This window comes from Podarcis vaucheri, assembly GCF_965113315.1.
Source record: "Podarcis vaucheri genome assembly, chromosome: 12".
NCBI classification, from domain to species: Eukaryota; Metazoa; Chordata; class Lepidosauria; order Squamata; family Lacertidae; genus Podarcis; species Podarcis vaucheri.
Genome location: NC_138750.1, coordinates 21,258,506 through 21,286,362, shown reverse-complemented (window position 1 = coordinate 21,286,362; position 27,857 = coordinate 21,258,506). Strand labels below are relative to the sequence as shown.

Here is a 27,857-nt window from a genome sequence, read left to right as displayed (position 1 = left end):
ACTATGAAAAGTAATTTTGTTTGCCAGTAAACTATTTTTACTCAGTTATTGCTTTTGCTCATTTACCAATGTTTTTTTTTATATATAGATGCAGTAAAGAATAAAGAAGCCGAAACCAAATCTAACATGATCACTTGCAGAAAAAATGTAAGATTTAATATGTATTCTTACATTCTTAATGGATTGGTGGAGCCTACTCGTTTGCAAACCAAAGTTATACTTTCAGCTTCATTTTTTTTTTTTATAAAATTTTTATTGGTTTTACAAGAGTTTTTATAACAAACAAACATAAAAGAAAAACAGACAAACAAACAAATATAATTTCAAAATGTCCTTTCATAAACTTCTTTCCTCAGACTTCCCCATACCTCCCCTTTCTGCATCCTCATGTCCAAATTTTATAGCAACTTATAAATGTTTTTTCCGATCCTAATTCATCATAGTCCTTTCTTAATCTAATCTTATATTACTGCAACCCTTTCTCTCTGTAAAATCTCGACATTCTAAAGTTCATCAAGTTTATAATAGTTCTTAAGATAAATCTTAAATTTCTTCTAGTCTTCTTCCGCAGTCTCCTTTCCCTGGTCACGAATTCTGCTCGTCATTTCCGCCAATGTCATATAGTCAATCACTTTCATCTGCCATTCTTCCAAGGTGGGTAAATCTTGTGTCTTCCAATACTTTGCGATCAGTATTCTTGCTGCTGTTGTTGCATACATGAAAAAAGTTCTATCCTTTTTTGGCACCAGTTGGCCGACAATGCCCAAGAGAAAGGCCTCTGGTTTCTTAAGGAAGGTATATTTAAATACCTTTTTCATTTCATTATATATCATCTCCCAGAAAACCTTAATCTTCGGGCATGTCCACCAAAGATGATAAAAAGTACCTTCAGTTTCCTTACATTTCCAACATTTGTTATCAGGCAAATGATAAATTTTTGCTAGCTTAACTGGAGTCATGTACCACCTATAGACCATTTTCATCACATTTTCCTTTAAAGCACTACATGCCGTAAATTTAATACCAGTGTTCCACAACCTTTCCCAGTCAGCAGACATAATATTATGACCAATGTCCTGTGCCCACTTAATCATAACTGATTTAACTGTTTCGTCTTGTGTATTCCATTTCAACAGCAAGTTATACATTCTTGACAAATTCTTAGTATTGGGTTCTAACAATTCTGTCTCAAGTTTTGATTTTTCCACCTGGAAGCCAATTTTCCTGTCTTGTTTAAAAACCTCCATTATTTGATAATAGTGGAGCCAATCTTGTACTTTGGGTTTTAATTTTTCATGGCTCTTTAATTTCAGTTTCTCTCCATCCTGTTCTAAGATCTCAGAATACTTTGGCCATCCGACCTCCATATTAACTTTCTTGTGGGCCTTAGCCTCTAAGGGTGACAACCATCTAGGGGTTTTGTTTTCCAACAGATCTTTATATCTCATCCAAACATTAAACAACGCTTTCCTTACAATATGATTTTTAAAGGCACTATGCACTTTGATTTTGTCATACCATAGATATGCATGCCAGCCAAATGCATTATTGAAACCTTCTAAGTCCAAGATATCTGTATTCTCGAGGAGCATCCACTCTTTCAGCCAGCAGAATGCTGCTGCTTCATAGTACAATTTTAAGTCCGGCAGGGCAAATCCCCCTCTTTCTTTTGCATCTGTTAAAATTTTATATTTTATTCTGGGCTTTTTGCCCTGCCAGACAAATTTCGCAATGTCTTTCTGCCACCTCTTGAAACAGTCCATCTTGTCAATAATCTGCAAAGTTTGAAATAAAAATAACATTCTAGGCAATACATTCATCTTAATCACTGCAATTCGGCCTAACATTGACAATCTCAAATTTGACCATATTTCTAAATCTTTTTTAATTTCTGACCAACATTTTTCATAATTGTCCTTATACAGATTCAAGTTTTTAGATGTTAAATTAACCCCTAGATATTTCACCTTCTTAACCACCGTCAGACCTGTCTCTTCTTGAAACTTATTCTTTTCCATATCTGTTAGGTTTTTCCCTAAGACTTTAGTTTTTTGTTTATTCAATTTAAATCCAGCTACCTGTCCAAATTGTTGGATTATTTCCAACACTCTTTTTGTACTAGTGTTTGGCTCCTGCAAGGTCAAAACAAGGTCATCTGCGAACGCTCTTAACTTATAGTGTTTGGTTCCGACCTTTACACCTTTAACCTGCTGGTCGTCTCTAATCATATTCAGCAACACCTCCAGGACCGAAATAAAAAGCAATGGGGAAATTGGGCACCCCTGTCGTGTTCCTTTTTCTATCTTAAGTTCCTCAGTTATTACATTATTTACAATCAACTTAGCTTTTTGTTCGGAATATATTGCACCCATACCATTCTCAAATCCTTGTCCTACCCCCATCCCATGAAGATTCTTTTTCATAAAACTCCACGAAATATTGTCAAAGGCTTTCTCCGCATCCACAAATATCAAAACTGCTTTAGTATTTATGTTCACCTCTAACTTTTCCAAAATGTCTATTATATTCCTAACATTGTCTGAGAGGTGTCTTTTTGGGAGAAAGCCTGCTTGGTCTCTGTGAATCTTCTCCATCAGTACTCTTTTAAATCTTTTTGCTAAAATGTCTGCAAAAATTTTGTAATCCACATTCAGTAACGAAATTGGGCGGTAGTTCTTCAGTTGAGTCTTTTCAGTCTCTGTCTTTGGTATGAGTGAGATATATGCTTCTTTCCACGATTCGGGTGCCTTTTTTCCCTCTAAGATCTCGTTACAAACTTCCTTTAACGGTTGTATCAGCCATTCCTTTAAAGATTTGTAATATCTGGAAGTCAGTCCGTCTGGCCCTGGAGATTTGCCCAATTGCATGTCCTGAATGGCACCCTCTATCTCTTGTTCTGTTATTCTCTGGTTTAGATCCACCTTGCTATGATGAGAGATTTTTTGTAATCCATATTTATTAAGGAATTTATCTATGTCCTCTTCATTTTGTAATCCTTGGGAATAAAGTTTTTTAAAATAACTCACAAAACAATTTCTTATCTCGTTGGGTTTAGATATATTTTTTCCATCCACTTCTAGACTTGTGACTGTATTTAGTTTCTGTCTTTTCTTAAGTTGCCATGCCAGAAGTTTACCACATTTGTCTGCCGACTCAAATGTCTTTTGTTTCATTTGCTTTATTTTCCATTCTATCTCTTGGTTCATCAATTCCATATATTGTGTTTGATGCAACTTAATCTCCCTCAAAATCTCCTGGGACTTTGGTTTTGATCTTAATTTTTTCTCTCCTTCTTTTATCTTTTCCAAAATTTTTTCCTTTTTCTCATTCTGTTTTCTCTTCTTTATTGAATTTTGTTGAATCAAAAATCCTCGCATCACAGCTTTACTTGCGTCCCAGATCACTCTTTTTTCCACATCGCCCTTTAGATTGATTTCAAAATAGTCCTTCAGAGTTTTTTGGGCCTTCATGTGGATCTCTCTATCTCGGAATAGGGTGTCATTCATTCTCCATCTAAACTGACCAGTTGTTGTAAATTTCATTTCCATCTTCACGGCGTTATGGTCGGAACAGGTTTTTGGGCAGATTTCTACCTTCTTAATCTTCGGAGCCATTCCACTAGTAACCCATATTTGGTCGATTCTGGTCCAGGTCATCTTTGCATGGGAGAAAAAGGTTCCCTCTCTTTCAAGAGGGTTCCTTGTTCTCCAAATGTCTATTAAGTCCATATTTTCAGTCATTTCAAAGAAAGTCTTCGGGAGTCTCCCTTCTTTAGTAAGTGTCAGTCTTTGTGTCTTGTCCATATTTGTAGAGACTACACCATTCATATCTCCCATGATTATCATATTGTATTCCAAATAATCCGTCAAAGTTTCATGGAGTTTTTTGAAGAATTCTGCTTTACCTTCATTTGGTGCATAGATCCCAATTATCAAAAATTTTTCTCCTTGTACCTGAATCTCCACCGCTAAATATCTTCCTTGTTCATCTTTGAACATCATTTTTGGAGCCCACTTCTCTTTTACATAAATCACAACTCCTCTTTTTTTCACTTTGTCCGACGAAATAAATTCTTGTCCCAATTTTTTATTCATAAGCAGTCTCCTGTGTGCTCTAGTTATATGGGTTTTGTCAGGGGATGGTTAGCTGCTTGTGCTTAAAATTGTGCCCCTTCAGAGTTTGTGCGACCCCACAAACCTCTGTGTGTGACAGAGCTCCTCAGACATGTCTGCTCTAGTCACTAGTAGAGTCTGACAGTGGCTGTCTGCGGAAGCGCTTCCAGCAAAGAAGTTCCTTAACGGAAACGCGTCTCCTGGACTCACGACGTGGCAGCTTCCGGCGAAGTATGGGTCTCCCTGCAGTTGCTTCTGACACCTCCCCGCTATTTTCGCTCGAAGTGTCTCTCACCCCTTTCTCTCCCCTGCTGCTTCCTGCCTGGGCTGCTGCGTCTCTCTCAGCATTACTGAGATCCTCCTCCAGAGACCCCGCGCTCCCCCTGCTGGTCCCTGCTTTGGCTGTTGACTCTCTCCCAGTCTCTGGGAGCCTTACCACTCCCCTTTCCTCCGATGTCAGTTCCCTGACATCCACCTCCCCTCCAGGGCCCCCCTCTCCCCCGCCCCTACTTTCTCCTCTGGGCGGTGAGGAGCTGAAACCCCTAAAAGAATCCTCTTCATCTTCAGACGTCTCGAACAATTCCCTCCATCGGTCTTCATTCCGACTCGCTGAATCCTCCTCCACCTCGGAATCAGCGAACCCCTCCAACTCTTCTTCGTCGTCGGTGGTGGCGAAGTATTCCCTCCGGAACCTCGCCACTGGCTGGGGTTTTCTAGGGAATCTCTGATGAAAAGTTTCAATCAAAACCTCGTCATCTACATCCTCTGCCCTGACCCAGGTGTTTTCCGACTCCGGCTCCCCTTCCCACATTTCCAAATACTCTACTTGCTCTCCCCTCCACCTAGAATCGAGAATCTCCGCTACATGGTAGCTGTGTTCTTTTTCCTCCATAGCTGGTCCCCTATTGACCCTCCCCTCTCTGTCCCCTATATACGGTGACAGCAATGATCTGTGGAACACTGGGTGCAACTTCATGTGGTTCGGTAACCGGAGTCTGAAAGCCACTGGGTTGACCTGTTGCGTGACTTCAAATGGGCCCAGTCTTTTGGGTCTTAACTTCTTACAACCTCCTTTAAATGGTAACCCTTGGGTGGACAGCCACACCTGGTCCCCCACCCTAATGCTTTCCCCTTCCCTTCTGGTTTTGTCTGCCTGCCTCTTATATTCCTCCTTCGCCCTGTTTAAATTAAGTTGGAGCTGGCGAGGGATCGCTTCCATTTCTTCAACGAACTGTTCTGCGGCAGGAACGCTCCAGTTCTTCCCCTCCCCCCCTGGGAAGGCTCGGGGATGACACCCGTGATTGGCCAAAAAAGGGCTCATCCCCGTGGACACGTTCTCTGCATTGTTATAGGCAAATTCTGCCAACGCCAGCTTCTCCACCCAATCATTCTCTCTGTCATTCACATAACACCTCAAATATTGCTGGAGGACACCATTAGCTCTTTCCGCCTGCCCATTGGTTTCTGGATGACGGGCAGTGGAAAAATTCACCTCTACATGCAATAATAAGCTCATGAGCTTCCTCCAGAACCTGGAAGTAAATTGTTTCCCTCGGTCCGAAACCACCCTCAAGGGGGCACCATGCAACCTAAACACATTTTCCACAAACAATCTAGCGGTTTCTTCTGCTGTGACCGCATGTGAGCAGGCTATAAAGTGGGCCATCTTTGTTAACAGGTCTACCACAACCATAATGGCTGTCTTCCCCTTGGACCTGGGCAGATCAGTCATGAAATCTATTGCCACTGCCTCCCATGGTCTTTCCGGCGTGGGTAGTGGTTCTAATAAAACCTGCCGGTGCCCGCCTCTCCCCCTTGGCTCGTTGACATCGGTCACACCCTCTCACATATTCACGCACATCTTCCCTGACCTTGGGCCACCAGAATTCCCTGGTAACCAGCCACATGGTTTTGTGTTGCCCAAAATGCCCTGCTGTGGGGCTATCGTGCAGTTGCTTGAGTACCTTTTCCCTCAATTCCCCTTCCGGTATGTATAACGCTCCCTTGTAATACAACGCCCCGTTTCTCTCCTCAAAACCCCCGGGTTTGTCTCCCTCCCTCCTGAGACCCCTGAGTTTGTCCTGGGCGTATTCATCCTGCACCGTTCCCTCTACCAGTTCCCTTTGCCCCACCAAAGCCGCCCCACACACCCAGCGGTCCTCGGGAATAACATGAGTCTCTTCGGGTGCACCCTCTCCCTCCAAATATTCAGGTTTGCGTGAGAGAGCGTCCGCCCTAACGTTCTCCGGGCCTGGTACGTAACAAATCTCAAAGTTAAATTTGGAGAACTCCTGGGCCCATCTCAACTGCCTTTGGTTGAGCACTCGCGCAGTTCTCCAATACTCTAGATTCTTATGGTCCGTGCACACTTGCACCTTCTGTTGTGCACCAATTAGTAGGTGCCTCCATCTCCGGAAGGCCTCATAAATAGCAAGAAGTTCCCGGTCGTACACCGTGTAGTTTCTCTCAGATTTGTTCAGCTTTCGTGAAAAGAAGGCACACGGTCGCCACTCTGACCCCTCCTTCCCCGGCTGCAGAAGAAGCACCGCCCCTATGGCTCTGTCAGAAGCATCTGTTTCGACCCTCAGCTTTTTTTGTAAATCCACATGTAGAAGTTGTTCGTCAGAGGCGAAGGCCCTTTTCAGTTCCTCAAACGCTCGCTCCGCCTCCCCCGTCCAAACAAACTTCTTTTTGCTGCTGAGACAGTCCGTGATGGGCGCCGTCAGGTGGGCGAAGTTTCGGATGAACTTACGATAAAAGTTTCCAAACCCTAGGAACCTCTGCACATCCTTCTTGGTCTTGGGTGTTTTCCATTCCAGCACCGCTTGAACCTTGCCGGGGTCCATGGCCAACCCCTTGTCTGACAAGCGGTACCCCAGGAATTCCACCTCCTTGGTATGAAACTGACACTTTTCCAGTTTCACCCACAGTCTGTTGGCTTGCAGCCTGCTCAACACTTCTCTGACGTCTCTCACATGTTGCTCCTCATTCTCCGAATACACCAACACGTCATCTAAGAAGGCCACGCAATTCTTGTAGAGCAAAGGCCCCAGTACATGGTTCATAAAGGCTTGAAAACACGCAGAGCCTGTTTGTAATCCAAAAGGCATAACGAGGTATTCAAATGCCCCCAAAGGGGTGAACATGGTGGTCTTCCATTCATCCCCTTTCCTTATACGTATTAGGTTGTACGCCCCCCTTAGGTCCAGCTTTGTAAAAATCTTTCCTTTTCGCACCCTGGTCAAAATATCATCAATCCTGGGCATAGGAAAAGCCGCCGGCTCTGTCACTGCATTTAGGGCCCGAAAGTCACATACCAGCCTCGGCTTGTCCGTGTTTTTTTTATCCACAAAAAACACTGGGCTACCCCCCGCTGCCTTGGACTCTCTGATGAAGCCTCTCTTCAGGTTCTTGTCAATGAACGCTCGCAACTCCTGCATCTCCCTGTCTGACATGGCATACAACTTGCCTACAGGAAGCTGTGCTCCAGGGAGTAAATTGATCTGGCAATCAAAGGGCCTATGCGGGGGTAGTTGGTCCGCTTCCTTCTCGCTGAACACGTCGCTGAGATCAGCATACTGTGGTGGCACCTTCCCCTTCTCCATCACTTCCGTCCCTGCTAGGGTGGCTTGGGCCCCTGCTGACCCCTTTTCCGCCCTGCAGTGTTCTAAGCAGTGTGCGGAACCGAAGGAAACCACTCTTTGATGCCAGCCCACCAGCGGATCATGTAGGGCCAGCCAGCTCATTCCCAAAATAATGGGAGCGCCTCCCAAGGTGGCCACATTAAACGCTATCAGTTCTGTGTGCCTTGCCACCCTCATTATCATTGGGACGGTCTGCAAGCTGACGCCTCCTCCCAACAGTTCCCTGCCATCAATCGTGGTCACCTGCAGGGGGTTGCTTAAAGGGATAGTCTGTATCTGGTGCTCAGCAGCAAACTCCTTGCTCATGAAATTGCAGGAGCTGCCTGAGTCCAACAGCGCCTTTATTTTTAGGGGGTGTCCATTTTGCAGCTCTAGCGACACTTCAATCACTAGAGCAGGTCGAGGAGCTTCTGGCACTGGCACTTGGGGAAGGGGCACTTTCACTGCTCTTTGGCCTGGCTGCAGTGCCCTGCTGGCAACCAGGCGTTGGCTTTTACCTGCTCCGTTTCTCCCTGCTCTTCCCCCTCAACCACTCCCACCATCCCTTGCCATTCCTTCCTCTGGGGGCAGACTCTGGCAAAGTGGCCTGGCTGTTGGCAGAGATAGCATTTCCGGGCTCCCTTTCCCTCCTTCTTCGCCCCCCTCACTGGGCTTTGAAACTGCGCGCGCGCGGGCTGTTCCGATTTCCATCGGCTCTGCCGGCGGGAAAGCTGGCTCAGGAATGTCTGGAATGCGTAACTCCTTCCAACGTTCCCCTCTCCCTTCCCGCCTCTCCAAGGCTCTTGCCTCCTGGCGCGCTCCAATGGTCAGCGCAGATTTGGTCAGCTGATCCATAGACCCCGCCCTGGGGCTCCTGGCCAGCTCGTCTTTCACAGCTGAAGAAAGACCTTCTTCAAATAGCATCTGAATGGGTGCCGCCGATAAATCCCACCCCAATCTGTGAATCAGCATGGTAAATTCAGTCCAGTACTCACGGACAGATCTGCTTCCCTGCTTGCAAGCCATTAGCTGTCTGCGTACCAACCCTTCCTCAATATCGCTGGAAAACATGATATCCATTGCACGAAAGAATTTCATAGTGTCCTTTAGGATATCGTTGTTTGTTGCCATCAGGGGTCGAACCCAGTCCCGCGCCCCCTTCTCAAGATGCCCAATTACGAACGCAACTCGCGATTCCTCATCAGGGAACTCATCAAACTGCACATTCAGAGCATATTGCATCTCAGTCCTAAAGGCATGGTAATCCTTGGGGTCCCCCCCAAACTTCTGCACCAATCCTGGTACCTTTCTGGGGAACGGAGTGGTTCTCCCCTTTTTGTCAGCATCCTGAGCCCTTCTCTCCTCGAGCCTCGCCGTCTGCAGCGCAAGTTGGACCTCCAGAGCTTGATACCTTTCCTCCAAGCTTGGACCAGCTCCAACCCCTGCGTCTCCGGTTCCGACTGGGTTGCTCATGATGCTTTCTCCTGCACAGGCAGCGTACAGAGACTGTCAGACTGCTGTCAGGGGATGGTTAGCTGCTTGTGCTTAAAATTGTGCCCCTTCAGAGTTTGTGCGACCCCACAAACCTCTGTGTGTGACAGAGCTCCTCAGACATGTCTGCTCTAGTCACTAGTAGAGTCTGACAGTGGCTGTCTGCGGAAGCGCTTCCAGCAAAGAAGTTCCTTAACGGAAACGCGTCTCCTGGACTCACGACGTGGCAGCTTCCGGCGAAGTATGGGTCTCCCTGCAGTTGCTTCTGACACCTCCCCGCTATTTTCGCTCGAAGTGTCTCTCACCCCTTTCTCTCCCCTGCTGCTTCCTGCCTGGGCTGCTGCGTCTCTCTCAGCATTACTGAGATCCTCCTCCAGAGACCCCGCGCTCCTCCTGCTGGTCCCTGCTTTGGCTGTGGACTCTCTCCCAGTCTCTGGGAGCCTTACCACTCCCCTTTCCTCCGATGTCAGTTCCCTGACAGGTTTCCTGTAAGCAAATCAAGTCCAGTTGTTCTCTGTACAAAATATGGAATACTTGTCGTCTCTTCAAAGGACTGTTCATCCCATTACAATTCCAGCTAAGGAATTGCAGGGCCATCTTGTTATTTTTCTGGTATTCCTCCAACAGCTCCCAATTGTTGTTCCTCCTCTGTTGGTGGTGGAAGATTCTGTCCAAACGAAAGGTTCAGGATGTCTATTACACTCTTTTGCTCAGCAATTGGGTCTACAGTTCCTTTCTGTAAGTCTTCTTGATTTCTTTGCAGGAACCTGTCTTTATCCTGTATCGTCTTTATTTTCACCTTCTTCCCCCTATAGTCAAAAGACAGTCCCTGTGGAAATTCCCACCTGAAGAGAATGGTGTTCTTCTTCAACAGGTAAACCAAATCCTTATACGAAGCTCTCAAGTCCAAAATATGTTTAGGAATGTCTTTAAAAATCTGTATCGGTGAGTTCCCAATTTGTAAGGCCTTTTCAAAGTGCAGTCTTAGAATTTTGTCTCTTTCCTCCTTCGATCTCAAGGTAATCAGACAGTCTCTCGGCGCCTTTCTGTTCTGTCTTCTGCCCAGTCTAAATGCTGTTGTAATTTTAAATTCGTCTTCCTCTAGATCTTCCCAGGAATCAGCAAACTCTTTCGTTAAAAAGTCCGTAAGATTGTCTCCTTCGTCCTCTGGAATTGATCGTAGTTTCAAATTCCTTTCTTTTCTTTGTAGTTCCCACAATGCCAGAGTTGCGTCGTGATCATAGACCTTCCTGGCAATCGGTTCTAATTTTTCCTGGGTCTCTCCAGCAATAGTTCTGGCTTCCTCCGCAATTTGACGTGTGGCAGAATTTTCTTGCGTAAGCCTGTTTATAGATTCTGTATTCAGGTCAAGTCTTGTTGTTAAATCTGTCAATTTCTGTGAATTCTCTGTCAATTTCTTGGTATTTTCAGCCGTCTGCTTTGTTAGATTCTCCAGAGACTGGTTTATCTTAAGAAGGGCTTGCGACACTGCATCCATGGAGACTGCTGTACCTTTTTCTTGTCCTGTTGTCACTGTAGAGGTTATGCCTGAGATCGAGCCTCTTTTCTTGTGTTGCTGTAGCTGTTGTTGATATTGCCTTGTCTTGGCTCTCGTGCTTATCTCGTCTGCTGGGCCACTCATATCCCAAGGTCGTTTCCCACGAGAGCCTTCTCCTAAAGGAAAATTCCACTGTCCCAAAGCGTAGCAACTTTTAATTTACCCTCTAGAGGGAGCAAATCAAAATGTCCGCAAACAAAGGCAAAGAGTATTTAAAAAGCAAATTTATCGGGAGGCTTCTATATGTATATTGCAACACTTTCCCAATAGATATAGTCCCAGCCTTCCCTGATATATTGTGTCCACAGAGTCCCAAAACTTTGTAACAAATAAGCAATGAGACTTCCACTTTGTTACTTTCACAGGAGTCTAAAGTCAGTTCAGTGTTCCTTTGTTTTAATAGCAGTTTGTGCCAGGTTGAAGGCTGCAGAGAGTTCCCTTTCCTTTAAGTTGGTCATGCAGCTTATAAAATCACTTATTCCTCCCCTCTGCCCTGCAAGCTAGAGGGGATAGTCAAAGTCCAAATGTCGGATTCAAGCAGTTAAAGACAATATCCCATATGGATGCAGCTCAGTAACTTTCGTTGCTTTAATTGTCATGCAGTCGGGGGAAGGCAGACTTCCTTAAATTTCGCCTTTCCCGTTTTCAGCCTAATTTCAAGTAGTTTTGACACGAATAGAGGTTCAATCTTACTCACGGGTCTTTTTTGTCCAGATTATTCAGGAAGGGAATCGGCGCTCTCCACTAATGGTGACGCGGCTTCACCCTGCGGGCTGGGTAGCGATTCTCAGCACCGCGCTCCCCGTTGTCGTTCCGGAGCCTTTAAAAAGGCTCTTTCTGCGGTAAAGGGGGGCGCTTCAGGTGCCCACCGAATCTCCTTGTTCACAGGCTCCGTTCCTGTGATTTTAGGGGTCCCCCGCTTGCCGTAGCGGGTCAGACCCGAACTCGCAGAGCCGTCCTCTCTCCGGAGCTCGGAGAGGGAGCAGCCATTAGCGCTGGCGCCGAACCGGAAGTCTCCTATACTTTCAGCTTCAATTTCTTCTTGTTGTTGTTGTTGCTGCTGTTGTGGTGCTGTTATCATTATCTCAGTGGCATTTCCTTGATAGCGGAATTCACTTCCTAGGGAAGTGCAGTTGCCTCCCACACTATTAATTTTTAGAAATCAGCTGAAGGCATGCGAGTTTTCCCAGGCTTTGGGGAGGTAAATCTTCCTTAAATCTAACAGTATTATTGTGCTGTTGTGCTTTAATGTTGTTTTTAGTTTTGTAGCTTTTAGACGTTTAAATTATTCTGTGTAAATGGTTGTTTCTTTTATGCTGTGCACCGCCCTGGAATCCTCCAGGCGAAGGTTAGTGTATAAACACAATAAATAATAATAATAATAACCTGTCTGACACAGTTGTTTCATTTTCACCGATCTCATACCTGGATATTTTTTTAAATATATTTTTTTGCAACCTTGTTTGAGATACAGTATTCTCCTTAGCTTATTTAAAATCTGCTTGAATTTGAGGTTGGTTCCATTAGTTCATACATTTTCCTATTTTCTCTGTGTATTATGCTTAATCAAAATTTTAAGTGAACAATTTTGGGGGAGGGGATGAGTGTGTAAAGAGATAAATATAGAGAATAAAGAGATAAATATAGAGAGAATTTAAATATAGAATCTCACTTAGAAATGAAACAACAGAACACCTCTGTCACCTTACCATGGTAACACTTTTTGACATTATACAAATTGGTAACCAGCATACATTTTGGACAGGTGTCGACCGAAATATGTGATGGGAGTGAAGTGGACTGGAGCGGGGTGGGGGTGGGGAGCAGTGATTTTATGAGTTTGTGAATTCTTATAAAATACTGGGCACAACTGTTTTTGACGTAGAGGAGAATCAGCTTCACTTTTTCAGAAAGAGTAAAGAGCTGAACTAAACCTTCAACAAAGGTATTGTCAAACACCACCATGCATTGGTGAATTTTCCCCAGCCAGCTGTTTCAACTAGTAAAACTCCCTATGTGAGTTGCGCTACCCAAACGGTAAGATTCTCAGTCCCCAGTCGTTGTCTGTGATGGCTCCTGGTGAAGATGGGGGAAATGACCAGGTTGGCTGTGGCTCACATTTTGAATCCTACTGAAACAACACGACTAGGGTGTACGAGGGAAGTTTAGCACAAGCATACTGATCCCAGCAGCAAACATAACATCATGTTAAATAAAAATATTTAATATGGAAAGCTTCAAAGTATGTTTTTTTGTTATGTTTCTTAGACAAGAACCTGGACAAAAACTTGTGGAAGGGAAAGTAGCTCCACAATTGGAAGAAAGAAAAGGTAAGCATTGGGTTAGTTTGACTTTATTTGGTTACTTTTTTAAACTGTCCCTTCGGCAGCCTATTAACACTACGATTACTGTGCCAAGTTGTGTTGTTATAAGATGGTGGTTCCCAGTGTGATTTTTCTAGAAAAAGAGGAGTTGGAACTCACCATGAACTCCTCCTTCTCTTATATTGGCAATGGTGCCTACCTGAGAGGTACCAGAACTGAGTTCCGGTGCGTTCTGGCTGAGAAAAATGCCCTGGTGGCTCCCATGATGCTGAGGGAAACGATTTTTGCACTTGCTGGCACTTGGCATTCATTCTGATTTGCTTGCACAAAGCTTATGTGGTGGTTAGACTGTGTTCAGTCTCTACTGAGCATCCCTTCTGATTTGTTTGCAAGGCGGATATATGAATTTGATCATACATCATGATTTGCTGGTGGGGTGCCTATACGTCTTCCTGTTATGTTCATCTCATTTCCCCTTCATATTCAAGACCACAAAAGTCCAGTATTTTAAAAGTGGATTTGTTGTGCTAGGGTAACAAAATACTTCCCTATTCTTTCCGGGGGGGGGGGTGTTTTCAGTAGAGAGAAAACTTTTTAAAAGCAGGAAACATCAAAACAGATGAAGGAGCAAAAGAGTGTTTCTTCAACCTCACTTCTGAGGTTCTGAGTGGGCAGTTAAATTTCCTTCAGATTCCCACTCTCACCCCATTTAGGATCAAGCCCTATAATATTTAATATTCATGCTTATAGATTAAACATTCAACTTGTCTCTTACAAGCTTTTATTTTTGTTTAGTTAGAGCAGACGGTCACTTTCACACATAATTTGGACTATTTATCTATCTGATTAGTGGATACAAAATGACTAAAAACAGTGACTAAAATTTAGCCTGCAATTATTGTTTAAAGATTTAGCTCAATACAGCTATAGATAAAAATTGCCCCTTCTAACATTTCCTCTTATCAAGGGGACACCAAAGGGACATAACTCTATTAATAAATGATCAAGTGGTTTGTGATAAATTATGCCTACAAGTAGTAACCGAAAAGGTTTTAAAGATGAGGTGCTTTTCACAAATACCTAGCAATACTCTTCTTGTATAAAGGCAGGATTTGGAAGAGAATGCTTTCTGCATATAGAAGTATATGTTTCAAATATTATCTGATTCTTCTTGATTAGATATTCACAACAAATACATCAACTTTCTCTGTGTGTGTGTGTTTTTTAGGAAAATAACATTAAGAAGTTCATTTGAAATAGCGGGCTCAGAAGATGTATTGTCAGATGAAAATCTAGGTTTGTATAAATGTGTAACAATATATTAAATCAGGACAGCCATATTTTCAAAGAATTTATTCATATCTAAGTAGGCTACAGGACATGCAGCTTTCACTGTGAAAACTTGTGCTTGTTTCTGAAATATAATATTGTCAGTCATATATGTGTGGTTATACGGAAAGAAACTGGGAAGTGTACATAGACAGTAACATTTTCACATTGTTTGCAAATAAAAATGGTTAAGCAAGGGTGCAATCCTGTGTGCCACGGAACTAATTTACACTTTTTTCTGTGTAGATACTGTATGTATAGGGACACGGGTGGTGCTGTGGGTTAAACCACAGAGCCTAGGACTTGCCGATGAGAAGGTTGGCGGTTTGAATCACCCCGTGACGGGGTGAGTTCCCGTTGCTCGGTCCCTGCTCCTGCCAACCTAGCAGTTTGAAAGCATGTCAAAGTGCAAGTAGATAAATAGGTACCGCTCCGGCGGGAAGGTAAACGGCGTTTCTGTGCCCTGCTCTGGTTCGCCAGAAGCGGCTTAGTCATGCTGGCCACATGACCCAGAAGCTGTACGCCGGCTCCCTCGGCCAATAAAGCAAGATGAGCGCCGCAACCCCAGAGTCGGCCACGACTGGACCTAATCGTCAGGGGTCCCTTTACCTTACCTTTACTGTATGTATAGAACTGGGCTGTAGAAGTGTAATTGTTTTTTTAAAATTGGCATTTTCTAACTTTGAGACATACAGTATATTTAATTGGCTGTTGATCAATGTGATGTTCAATGGGGAATGGTAAATGCTGCCAGTTAAGGGAATTTAGGATCACAGCTTCAGTCCTTCTCCCTCTCTTCCTGGCCTCTGCTGCCTGTCTCATTTGTCTGATTTCTGTGTCCCTTGATGTCCCTTCCTTCTTAACAGCATATAATTACACGGGGGGGAAATATTGTTCCTGTTTCCATTTTCCATTGTTTGCTGTCCTTTCTCTTTCACAGGTCCTTTAATCAGATCTTTGCTTCAAAATCCATCACATACTCTTTCCATCCTTTGTTGGCTACCTTGTCCACCTCCATAGCCCTCATCTCCAATGTCCCCTTGCCTTTCATCATCCTATTCTTTGGCACTCGCCAATACAGAAACGTCACCTCTGCCTCTATATTCTACCTACAGTGTACAACCTCTCTCGACTCTTAGAGCTGTGTGTATTTTGTTCCCCTCACCCCACCCCCGCTATCCTCTCAGACAGACTTTTCACTTCCTTTCACAGAAGCTGCATTCTTTCTTTGTCATAATTCAGAGGTTGTGTAAACAAATACAGTGGTACCTCGGGTTACGTACTTAATTCATTCCGGAGGTCCATTCTTAACCTGAAACTGTTCTTAACCTGAAGCACCACTTTAGCTAATCCGGTCTCCTGCTGCCGCCCCGCCGCCGGAGCCCAATTTCTGTTCTTATCTTGAAGCAAAGTTCTTAACCTGAAGCACTATTTCTGGGTTAGCGGAGTGTGTAACCTGAAGCGTATGTAACCTGAAAAGTATGTAACCCGAGGTACCACTGTATCAACATAAAACACAGCTAGGTCATCCTTTTAGTCAATTCAGATTGAAACTGGTTTGGGGGGAAATGCATCAAAATGCAGTTTTTCGTACAAAATGGCAGGATAGATATGGATTGTGGCTAACATCATATGTGAGAGGGCACTCGATGCAGAGTTAACTAGCTTAAGTCCACAGCCAAAGAGTAAGTATTTTGCACACAGAAATTAAAATGTACTTGAATATTCCATGGAATCACAGCAGCTCAGCCAATGGCTGGGGAATGACTCACAGTTTAAAGAGTATTTCCATCTTGATACACCTAGAATCATAGAATCATAGACCTGAACTGTTTTGAAGTCACAGCTTGATTTAAAATGATGTGATTGCTAAATCAAACTTATAAAAGATGAGTGACTACAACTCCCATCATCCCTGGGTAACAGGACCAGTGGTCAGGGATGATGGGAGTTGTAGTCCCAAAACATCTGGAGGGCCAAGTTTGCCTATGCTTGCCTTAGTGGATCAGATAAGTGATTGACCTGAATCAGGGACCAGGGCCTTATAGGGGACCTCTCAAATAATACAAAACAGTTAAAGTAAATGTGTCGGGCTAAAGGGGCTTTGCAGTCAGATTTGATTATAAAGCTGGCTTTCTACAAAGTTCAGAGAATGCTTTCTAATATTGTACTTCAAATTAGGAGGTATGACATACCAATATCTAAGCATCCGTGGTTGTAGCTAAGGTGGGGCAGAGTGACAGCTGCCCTCCCCTAAACCAAGTAAATCAATAAAAAATACTTAACTAACTGAGGTTCTGCCCCCCTAACATAAATCCTAGCTACTCCCATGTAAGCATTAATTACTAAATTTCATTTATTATCTTTGGTCCCTGTTGAACTGGCACATCTTCAGTTGGGTCAAGGAACAATGTTACTGAAAGGGAGCGGGGAAAGGAATAGCTGCTGTTGTATCACCCGAGACTTTTATTATAAAGCTGTGTTCAATTGGGAAAAGGTAAGAGCAGTACACTTGGCAAGGTGAGGTTGTTTGCCAGCCTGTAGACTTATACAGGATTTCCCCCAATCCCAAAGTTTAACCATGATCATGTTTACATTTCACTCCATTGTCAGCTCAATGCAAATTCTCTAATACGCCCTCTGAGTTGCTGCAAATCCAAGCCATTTCAGTGCTGACAAGTTCAATTTTAACCTTATTGTGCAGTTGCTGCCTAATGTATCTAAGGAATATGAGATCCATACTGCAAGGCAGGCCCTTCGTAATAAGCTCCCAGGCTATTACATCTGTTACCAGCTATGGAAACATACAGATCACAGCATGTATTGCTAGACATTATTTTAAAAATACAACCCATCTCTTTTAAAGTAAAACATGCACAGTTGCATATCTTCTGCCTATTCTTCTCTGCTCGGTATCATAGACCAGATATTAGCTGTTCTCCTGTTGGCAGAATTTTTAACAAAAAAGAGATAAAAGAAAAGAGGGAGGAGAAATCACGTGTACAAGGTAAAAGATAGTCAACAGCAGCATTGCTGTGATTGCATGCAGGTAATAGCAAACTGAACATGATTCAGCAATGTTGTATTTGTGGCACACAAATATAGTGCTATCGGGTTATATTATGAGCAGCATGATAGCAAAAAAAAAAAAAAACGGAGAAAGAGAGAAAGTGCAGAACAGGTTTAAAATACTGATTTAATAATGCTATGTTCACTTTTTAGCTGCCATAATTTAGGTAGTATATTGACAATTGACAAATGGTTCAGAGGTGGAATTGTGACATATAGATAAAACACACAGGTAACATAAACTATAGATACGTTAAACTCTTAGGAAAGCATCATAACTTTAATAAGTAATTAACAATCAAACAAGCTGCCCAGGAATGAAGCTGAATTTCTTTTCTCAGATCCTTTCAGAAAATCCTATATCTGGAATCTGTCAAGGAAATTTTAGGCAGGAATACTATTTCTCAAGCAAAGGATATACCTCATGTTTTATAAGTGAGTTTCCTTCCAGTTCTACGTGCATAAAACATTGGGAAACATGTTGCAAACTATTATAATCATGAACATTCTGAGATATATGCAACATTTTGAAAGTTGTCAATTTGTACATTCTGGATAGTGTAAAGGCACCTTTCAGTCTTGATTTCATTCAACCATGTGAGTCTAAATTGGCTTAGGTGCAAGTTCATATATTATTGCAAACCAGCTGTATTTCCTAGTGGATTCACATAGCCATTTTACACAGTGATAATGATGATCATGTAATGGCTTGATAGTCTAAAACAGCCATGTATTGACTTCTAAATACCTTTTAAATATGTATAAAGTGTAAACAATAGTGACTGAGGGGAGTAAAGCTTTGTAGGGCATGATGATTGAAATAACCCACGTATGCAAGGCATCCTATTACCGTGAGAAATTATAGTATATTGACTGTTTAGAATATTCTACATTCAAGAGAACTTTTAATTCTGTTAGCTAGCATGAGGGTTGTTGTGATTTCCCCCGTCTTTCCAAAATAAAAGTGTGTTGTTAGGTTCTTTTAATGGTGTACAAAATGTTTGCTTAGTATGCTGACAGCCATACTTGCAATAACTACAAGAGGCTCCTGTAAATTAAATGCTTCCTGCTGCCCCAGTTCTTCTAAATCACAGCAGTAGGGGTATTAGCTAACATTGAAGCAGACAGAAGTAGTATCTGCTGACTACATTTATTAAAGTTCTGTTTACAGCCTTAACTCCTCTCTACTTTCCCCATTAGTTCAATGCAGAGCTTTTTAAAAAGAAAATTTGGAACTGCCCAGTGGTATGTGATTATAATTCACAGGCAAAGCATGTCTCACTACAACACACCTGTGTGTTTTCCTTGTGTGCACACACATGCTTTCCTCCGTAATAATTGGGAGAAAATTATCCAAACTTGGATTTTGACAGCTCTAATGCAGAAGGATTGCTTTCATATCAGGAATACTCTGTGGAGAGAAGGATTGGATTATATGGACACTGCCTTTGGCAGGGAGAGGAAAAATTGGTATGCTTGATCAGTGGCTGGAGTCCTAGGGGAGACTGGACTACTTAATTTACTTTTCATATTGTTGACAGTTTTTGCATCACTTAACATAAAATAGCGTCTACACGACTTGAATTTTTGAACTGCCCATTTCCCTCCCTCTAACTTCCCATTCTGAGTTTGGCTGCCCCTTAAAAAAATTCCTGGTTCTGATATTATGACTAGTAATAAAGGGCACCATCCAACTTAATTAAAAGGCATGCAGATTATGCTGTTGATTTCTGTGGGTTTTGGAAAATATGGCGTAGCAAAAAGCTTAAAGAATTCTGGCAACTATAAATGACATAGTTGTGGTTTTCTGTCCTTTGCCTGTATTATACAGGAGGAGTCTAGATGGGAAAGCTATTAGGCAGTGGATATTGAGAGAAAGGGATGCGGGTGGCGCTGTGGGTTAAACCACAGAGCCTAGGATTTGCCGATCAGAAGGTCGGCGGTTTGAATCCCCGCGACGGGGTCAACTCCCGTTGCTCGGTCCCTGTTCCTGCCCACCTACCAGTTCGAAAGCACATCAAAGTGCAAGTAGATAAATAGGTACCACTCCTGCGGAAAGGTAAACGGCGTTTAGGTGCAGTGCTCTGGTTCGCCAGAAGCGGCTTAGTCATGCCGACCACATGTCCTGGAACATGTACGCTGGCTCCCTCGGCCTATAGAGCGAGAAGAGCGCCGCAACCCCAGAGTTGGTCACGACTGGACCTAATGGTCAGGGGTCCCTTTACCTTTTTATTGAGAGAAATGTAGTATGGGGACAAGGGTTCCCCCCCCCTTCAAGCCTGGATTTTAGAATTGACAGATGGGTTTCAAAGAAGACAATAATTCATTTTTATAGTGAAAAGAATTGTGAAGCACTTCTTCAGTGTGATATCAAAGTAGCATTGAGCTTGTGTGAATCTCCAGAAACAGAATTTTACATCTCCATTGAAAAGAACACATAACCTACAATTCTTAATTGCTAGGTAAATGGAAGCCATACCTTGACACACTTGTAACTAGTGTGACTAATAATGCATAGAGGTTAACACAATAAGTACCAGCTGAATAAGCCATAAAAAATACCTTTTCAGTGTAAAGCCTGCTATCAGTAGCTTCTGAGTGTCATGCACTAAATTGACTAGATATCTAACACATCTAAAGCTTTCCTAAGGTAACTTTAAAGGATGACACCAGTGAAAATTGGATTAGATTGTATCTAACCCTAACTGTAAGGTTTTATTTGATGCTTAATTAACTCTGGCTTCTAAGAACACAACTGAGACTTTATATTTCGACCAGTAAAGTTACAAAGAATAATTTTCTGTCCTCATATTGATTCATTTGGCTTGTTTGCTTTTACTTCAAATATAGTTGTCTTCTGAAAATTTCAAAAGCTAATTGTATCATAATGAGAATATTGTTTACCCCAAACACACTGAACATGGTTATCGTTCACCTCACTTGAAACCAAAGTTTGGATAGTAAAGAGATTCAAACTGTACACATGAAAGATGGATTGGTGAGAGGGCAAGAAGTGAGTGTAGCTGTGATACAACCTTCTTTCTATCTTTTTTTAAAGAAATGATGGTGGTGGTGATTATGACAAATTAGACAATATTTTATCAGGAAAATAGATATACAAAGGCAGAATCAAACAAGACAAGATTAACAATTATAATAAATAAAACACAGGGTTTGTATTCAGACGAACAGCACAATCCTGTGTATGGGCATGATCCAGCACAGCACTTCTCTGTCCTCTCCACCCCATTCCACCCCCCTGCCTAACTCCAAAAACTGTTCTGTTATTTTTGAGAACCCTCAGAGCAGATTTATCTTTCTGGGGGAATGGAGGATAGAGGGAGAAACTGGAAGTGCCATTGCACTAACAGAGGCTACAGGTACATAATTGGATCTCATGACTAAGGCAGAGGGCCTTCGCGGTAGTGGCGCCCGCCCTGTGGAACGCCCTCCCATCAGATGTCAAGGAAATAAACAACTCTCTGACTTTTAGAAGACATCTGCAGGCAGCCCTGTTTAGAGAAGTTATCAGCGTTTGATGTTTTATCATGTTTGTAATATTCTGTTGGGAGCTGCCCAGAGTGGCTGGGGAAACCAAGCCAGATGGGTGGGGTATAAATAAATTGTTACATTAATTTTAGTGGGTCTACTCTGAGTAAAGGTTAGTTGGATAGAACCCAATAGTTTTGGAAATGATTTCAGGGTTTTTTGTGGGGGGGGGACTTTCCCCCTATAATCTTTATCTGTAACTTAAATGCAATTAATTAATTTTACAGAAAATTTACATTCATAATTTATTTTTATTCATGCTTGGGATGTTATCTGTCCTCCAATACTTTGTGTACATTATTCTACCCATTTTAATCATGTATGCAATCATTTCACACTGTGCCAACAAAAGATTTTGTCTTTTTTGCCCAAGTTAGTGCAATTTATATTTGGATTAACTCTACCACAAATCAGATCATTCTGTTTGTTGCTATTTTAATATCAGACCAAAATTACATGCTGTGTGTCTGCCAAATATGATAAGAAGTTACTATTTTTGTTTACATTTCCAAATAAATAGGATTGTAATTACTAGTAATTTCTATCTGCAATTTATTTTAACTGAAACAGTTGGAATAATGTTCATTAACTCTATTTTGGCACCAATGCACTCATTTAATCTATTTGCTTCAGTTGGTTGAGTTGTAGGATCTGACTTTCACATGGCCATCCTAACCATGTCTAGTCAAAAGTTAGCCCTGTTGAATTATGTGGGTCTTACTTCCCAGGTATGTGAGGTTAGAATTGCATCCTTAAATTGTTAAGTGATGAGTACAAATGGAGTTTCCACCAGAAGCCAGTCAGGTTGACCCCAGTGAGAGCACTTGACTTCATTTTGTTGCACAGGAGTACAGTGCTATCTTGGTTCTTAAACTTAATCCATTCCGGAAGTCCGTTCCAAAACCAAAGCGTTCCAAAACCAAAGCACGCTTTCCCATAGAAAGTAATGGAAAATGGATTAATCCGTTCCAGACTTTTAAAAACAATCCCTAAAAGAGCAATTTCGCATGAATTTTACTATCTAACGAGACCATTGATCCATAAAATGAAAGCAATAATCAATGTACTGCATAGCTGTGAACGTTTCCCTTTTTTAAAGGGAAATTCCCTTATTCCAAATAGGATTCCTTGCAAGAAAAGGGAAAAGTTGACAGCTATGATGTACTGTACTATAAAATAAATAAGACAGCATTGTAGATGATAAAAATTAAAATTGATTCTTTTTACTACCTGCACTGATGATAGTCATTATTTGAAGGGGGGGGGTTATCCATTTCTGCAGTCACACAATCAATCCACCAGTAGCTGAACTGGGTTCCACACAGTCACAAAAACAAGTTAACCGAAAAAGCCTCAAAAACAAAAATGCAAAATAAATAGCAAAAACAAAAGCACCAAACTCAATCCGTTCCGGAAGTCCATTTGACTTCCGAAATGTTTGAAAACCAAGGTGCCGCTTCTTATTGGTGCAGGTGCCCTGGAAACAATAGCTGACAGCTGCATCGGATGTTCGGCTTCCAAAAAGCGTTCCAAAACCGGAACACTTCCAGGTTTTTGGCGTTTGAGAACCAAAGCGTTTGAGAACCAAGGTACCACTGTAATGTCATAGAAAACATTTTTCTTTTTGTATCTAGAATTAGGATGCTTGCCCGTTCCACTTAACACTTGTAGTCCAAGCAGTTGACTGAGCAATAAATAGCATTGCATAAATGTACAATGTATATGTTAGCTAAATTATTAATATTGCCGTTTTTATTAGGTGTTTCTGAGACAGAAATGATACTAAAAGAATTGGACCACATTCTCAAGCATGTTGCAGCCCCCTCCTACCCATCTTTGGCATCATTTGTGGATGGAGAGAACAATAATGGGAGAGAAGAGGTATAAATTATTCATAGTTTCTCTACTAATTACTAATGATTGGAAAAACCACTTTAGTAGAATCCTTATTTTTGGCTAAGAAACGCAACCTGAAATATTTGCTTATCTTTTAATGTACTTACAAAAAGCATCCACACCAGGCGCTAAAGGGTTATATATTAGGGAATTATAAGACTGTTTGAAAAATGAAATAGTTAAAAGTGTACGCCCTGCAATAAGTAGAAGTACGTGCATCTAACAAGACAATTTTTGAAATATTTATCACCGGGATCCCAGACCAGGGAAGCTGCAATCACTGATAACCTTGTTATTATTTGTATTGCATATATCTGCATACAAACAGGCAAAACAGCTACTACTATAATACTCCTCTGCCAAGCCAAGTTTAAAGGGGTAGAGGAACTTACGGCACTCTGGAAATTTCTAGTTGTTTGTTTTTATGAAAGGAGGAAGGAAGGGTAAAATATATTATTGTTATTGTTATTGTTATTGTTATTATTGCTGCAATATAATTCCTGAACATTTTCCAGGCATGCTAGAGATCAAACCTGCAACATTGCAATTATTTAGATATTTATGTAGCATTTTAGCAACTTCAGCCTAGTGCACGCATTCAAAAGCTACTCCATGCAAAGTGTTCTGACTGTTTCCAAGAACGCACAGAAAATGAAAATGATGTTGTAGGTCATAGAAGGACTTGTACTAGCAGTGCACCTTGGTATTATGCCACCCTGTGCTAGGCCAACATTTGACGCCCTCCTCCCAGCCCTCGTGGCACTGGCTTAAGCCCAACTTTGGGAAGGAGACACAAGGCTCTGGCAAGGTCCTAGAGCCATCCTACCTCCATCCCAAAGCCCAGTGCAGTGGTACCTCGGGTTAAGTACTTAATTCGTTCCGGAGGTCCATACTTAACCTGAAACTGTTCTTAACCTGAAGCACCACTTTAGCTAAGGGGGCCTCCTGCTGCTGCTGCGTCGCCGGACCACGATTTCTGTTCTCATCCTGAAGCAAAGTTCTTAACCTGAATCACCATTTCTGGGTTAGCGGAGTCTGTAGCCTGAAGCTTATGCAACCTGAAGCGTATGTAACCCGAGGTACCACTATAAGTGCTTGCCCAGCTTTGGGAAGAAGGCAAGACGATTCTAGGACCCTGACAGAGCCCTCACACCTCCTTCCTGAAGGTGGACAAGTGCTTCCACCAGGCTTTGAGAAAGTGCCCTCCTCGGCTATGCCCTATATCTGCCTCTGTATGTATCAAACATGATACAATGTCATTGAATTTTGTTCTGAAATTTGCACGACTTTCTTATCCAGAACCTGGAAAGTAGCAACCTTTTAGTTTGAGTCTGCAGTTAATTTTTTACTAATTGTTTCTTACTTACATTTGTGTACCACAAGCCCGCAGTTATCTTTCTTGCCATTAATCCATCCAATATGCTGAATCAGAAAATGAAATGAGGGGAGGGATTATAACCTGTTGACTGTCAATAATCCTCATAAGGTTATCCAACAATGTGAATGTATAACAATCCATCAATCAGTATTTGCAGCCTGTTCACATAACAGTTTTGTGAAAGATTTAAAAAATAGCATTCCACTTTTCTAAAATAACAAGAGATTTAATGTTGTCTGTTTGCATATGGTGAGTATACATGAACTCACATTTTTAGTTACATAGGAAGCTGGTGTATGTCATTAGACCATTTCTCAATCCAGCTCAGTGTGGCTGCCACTGAATGGCAGGAGTCTGCCCAACCCAGGACTGGAAGATGAACCTGAGATCTTTTGAATGCAAACAATGTGCTCTGAGCTGTGGCCCTCACCCAATTTTCTTCCATACATTTTACAGTAGGGAGATTTGAAGGTGGTTGTTGTTGTTTAGTCGTTTAGTCGTGTCCTACTCTTCATGACCCCATGGACCAGAGCACGCCAGGCACTCCTGTCTTCCACTGCCTCCCGCAGTTTGGTCAGACTCATGTTTGTAGCTTCGAGAACACTGTCCAACCATCTCGTCTCTGTCGTCCCCTTCTCCTTGTGCCCTCCATCTTTCCCAACATCAGGGTCTTTTCCAGAGGGTCTTCTCTTCTCATGAGGTGGCCAAAGTATTGGAGCCTCAGCTTCAGGTTTAACTTTTTTGAAGGTTAATTTACCTGAAAACATAAATTAGGAACCAATGACCTTGATCCAGCACTAGTTGATTACAACTATTTTAATGCAAGTAATGCTTCTGGATAAGAAGAGTCGTAATTCCCATCTGTATTAGAAGAAGAAATAATAATAATAATAAAAGCACTACTAGCTGATACTAGATAAACAACTGCATTCAGATTGGTGTTCCGTGTATATGTCTGCTTCTGCTGGTAGCTCTCCATTCCTGTATCAGATGAAGATTATCTGTTCCAAATTTGTATTTAATTTTAGAATACGAATATTTTCCCCCCTTTAGGTAGCTAACTTCTGCCTGGAGTATACTGAAAAAAGGCCAATGGAAATCAACGCCCAAGAGGACTGTATTATAATTGATGGAAAAGCTTTCAAGGCTGGAGAGTGCATTGAGAGTTTAACAGACAGGTTTAAGGAAATAGAGTCTTTAATGGCTGAATTCCAAGACAGCTTGTAGCGCTGATAAGAGAGAACCTATTATACTATTTACAGCTTTAGAGTGCATTCTTTTTCACATATAGAGGGAGATCCTTAACAGCAGTTCAACAATATAATTACTGTGAAGTTTAACAATTTTTTTTGGCCTGCTCATTGATAAAATTGATATCAAACTTAGTCCGTGTTCAGATTAAAAAGTGGAATCCAATAGCACAGTCATGCACGTTTAGATGTCTTCCCCTGACAATTATTTTCTCTCTCTGGCTTTAAGCAAATTGTAGATTTCTATAAATCAGAATGAAATAAAGAGCTATTTTACTTGAATATAGAGAGATTCTAAGCATTGTATTTCTCAGGCTTTCCAAAAAATAAGAGTTGTTTTCAACTCATCAGGAAGTCATATAAAAATATCTTATAGGAATTTTTAGCTGGAAATTTCAGTTTTACATCCTCAGCCATATGGCTTTTCTAGTATGAACCACTGATACCGCCTTTATTCCACATATATAATTACAATTGGGTTGTTCTCAGTGGGATTCATCTGTAGACAACACAGCCTTGGAGGCTGAATATTTTGTTTAAAGATGTGTCCTTTCATAAATGGTAGTCATGCTTTCCATTTTGGATAGATGCTGAAAGATGCGTAGTAATAATTGTGACAAATTCATACTGTTGTCTGTGGTATTATAAGTAGGAACCATAGGTAAATTCACAGTATCTTTTTTATATGTCGATCTGCAACTCCATGTATCACTTGACTCAGCTAAAAAGATTCAGAAACAGGTTAAGCCAAGATGAAGGGAATTGTGATGTAATGACATATAACAGTACCCACAGGATCAGTTCATTATGTGAGACATCAATTCGTGAAGACTAGACCACACAAAAGATGGTCACATGAGCTATCTACATGTCAGTCACTGGGCCTCTCCAGACTGGTGATTTACTGGGGTTGCATTCTGCAATATATTATTGGCACAATAATTGTGCATTAATGGTGGATTTCCTCTGCTTTAGTTTATTCTGTGATGCTTCCCCAGTGCTACCACATTGTTGCTGTCTGGGGCTGGGGCCACCTTGCAACAATATATAAAATGTTACAGGATTTCAACAGGAATTTATGTGATATACACTAATTTGAAATAAAACTGTGTGACCATCCCCAAACCTTTGCAGGCACAAACAGTATTAAAAGCAGGATCATGTGTAACCATCCTGGTAACATTATAAGCACAAATCATCAATGTGCAATAAAAAGGATGTCTGAAGGTGCCCACTTTTGGATGAAAAAGAAAAAAACAATATTTTAAAGCTCCTACCTCTGCTCCCGCCACCAAAAAACCTCCCTGCCAGAGCCTATAAGTTGTGAATAGGTCTACATCTCACGAAAATAAGCAGTTAGTTTCCTGAGCTGCTTCAGACCTTTTAAAAAGATAAATAGTACAAACGGTCTTTACAGGATTAATGGCTTGCCACAGATATTTATAGAAAATATAGCATAGAGGCGAGTCGGTGAGGAAGCAGTTGACCAAGCTGAGTGTATCATACCAAAGGAATTTGGTAGTATCACGATGAGCCTAACAAAAGCAACCAGGAGCCAGGAATCTGCCAGAATGCAAAAGAAGAGCTGGGCCACTGTTAACATCAGGATCTCGGAGGCAAAATTTTGCAGGACCTGGACTGAGAAAGCCAGAGCTGGAAGATAGGTAAGCAAGAACGGGGAAGAATTTGAGTCAAATAACAGGCTGATAACAGAATTTGAGTCAAATAACAAGTAACAGAATTTGAGTCAAACAACAAATAACAGAATTTGAGTAAAATAACAAGGAGTCTGGGAAGTGTGTGGGGAGGGAATAAAGGACTAAGGAGACATTCAGTGACACATAATGAGCACAAAGACCTTCAGACGATACCTGTTGACCTGCATGTCCACAACCCCATCCCAACTAGGCTTGAGTGAAAGCCAATGTGGTATGATTGTTTTCTTACAGAAGTGAAACAGAGTCCAATGGAAAACCTAAGGGTACCAAGGCAGTAGCATAGTGGGGTATTTAGTCCAGAAAAGGATTTTGTTTCACTGAACTATATATTGAATTATGCAGTCATTTAACCACATACCTATTCCTGGAACATTATAATCTGGATAATGTGAGTTGTTTCTATTAGGGGTACATAACATGTGGCATAGATGCTGATTAATTTGTGGACTAAAGGGAATGAGGAACCAGTCAAAGGGTGTAGGGCTTTGGATCATTTGGTATTCATCCTCTTCACTCAGGTTTATTAAGATTTCAAACAGTGCTAAATGCTGAACATGTCT

At 41.9% G+C, this 27,857-nt stretch overlaps 1 protein-coding gene across 3 annotated transcripts in view; it reads left to right on the top strand.

Annotated features, from left to right (window-relative positions):
- The window catches only part of ZCWPW2 (zinc finger CW-type and PWWP domain containing 2), a 57,886-nt gene extending 32,025 nt beyond the window's left edge, over window positions 1–25,861 (top strand). For all 3 annotated transcript variants that reach the window (XM_082193535.1, XM_082193534.1, XM_082193533.1), the window contains 5 exons: window positions 89–147; window positions 13,053–13,114; window positions 14,337–14,404; window positions 22,815–22,936; window positions 25,383–25,861. In XM_082193535.1, coding sequence (XP_082049661.1) covers window positions 89–147; window positions 13,053–13,114; window positions 14,337–14,404; window positions 22,815–22,936; window positions 25,383–25,556 — 485 coding nt within the window. In that variant the 3' untranslated portion in view covers window positions 25,557–25,861. The remainder of the gene's footprint in view (window positions 1–88; window positions 148–13,052; window positions 13,115–14,336; window positions 14,405–22,814; window positions 22,937–25,382) is intronic.
- The last annotated feature ends 1,996 nt before the right edge of the window (window positions 25,862–27,857 follow it).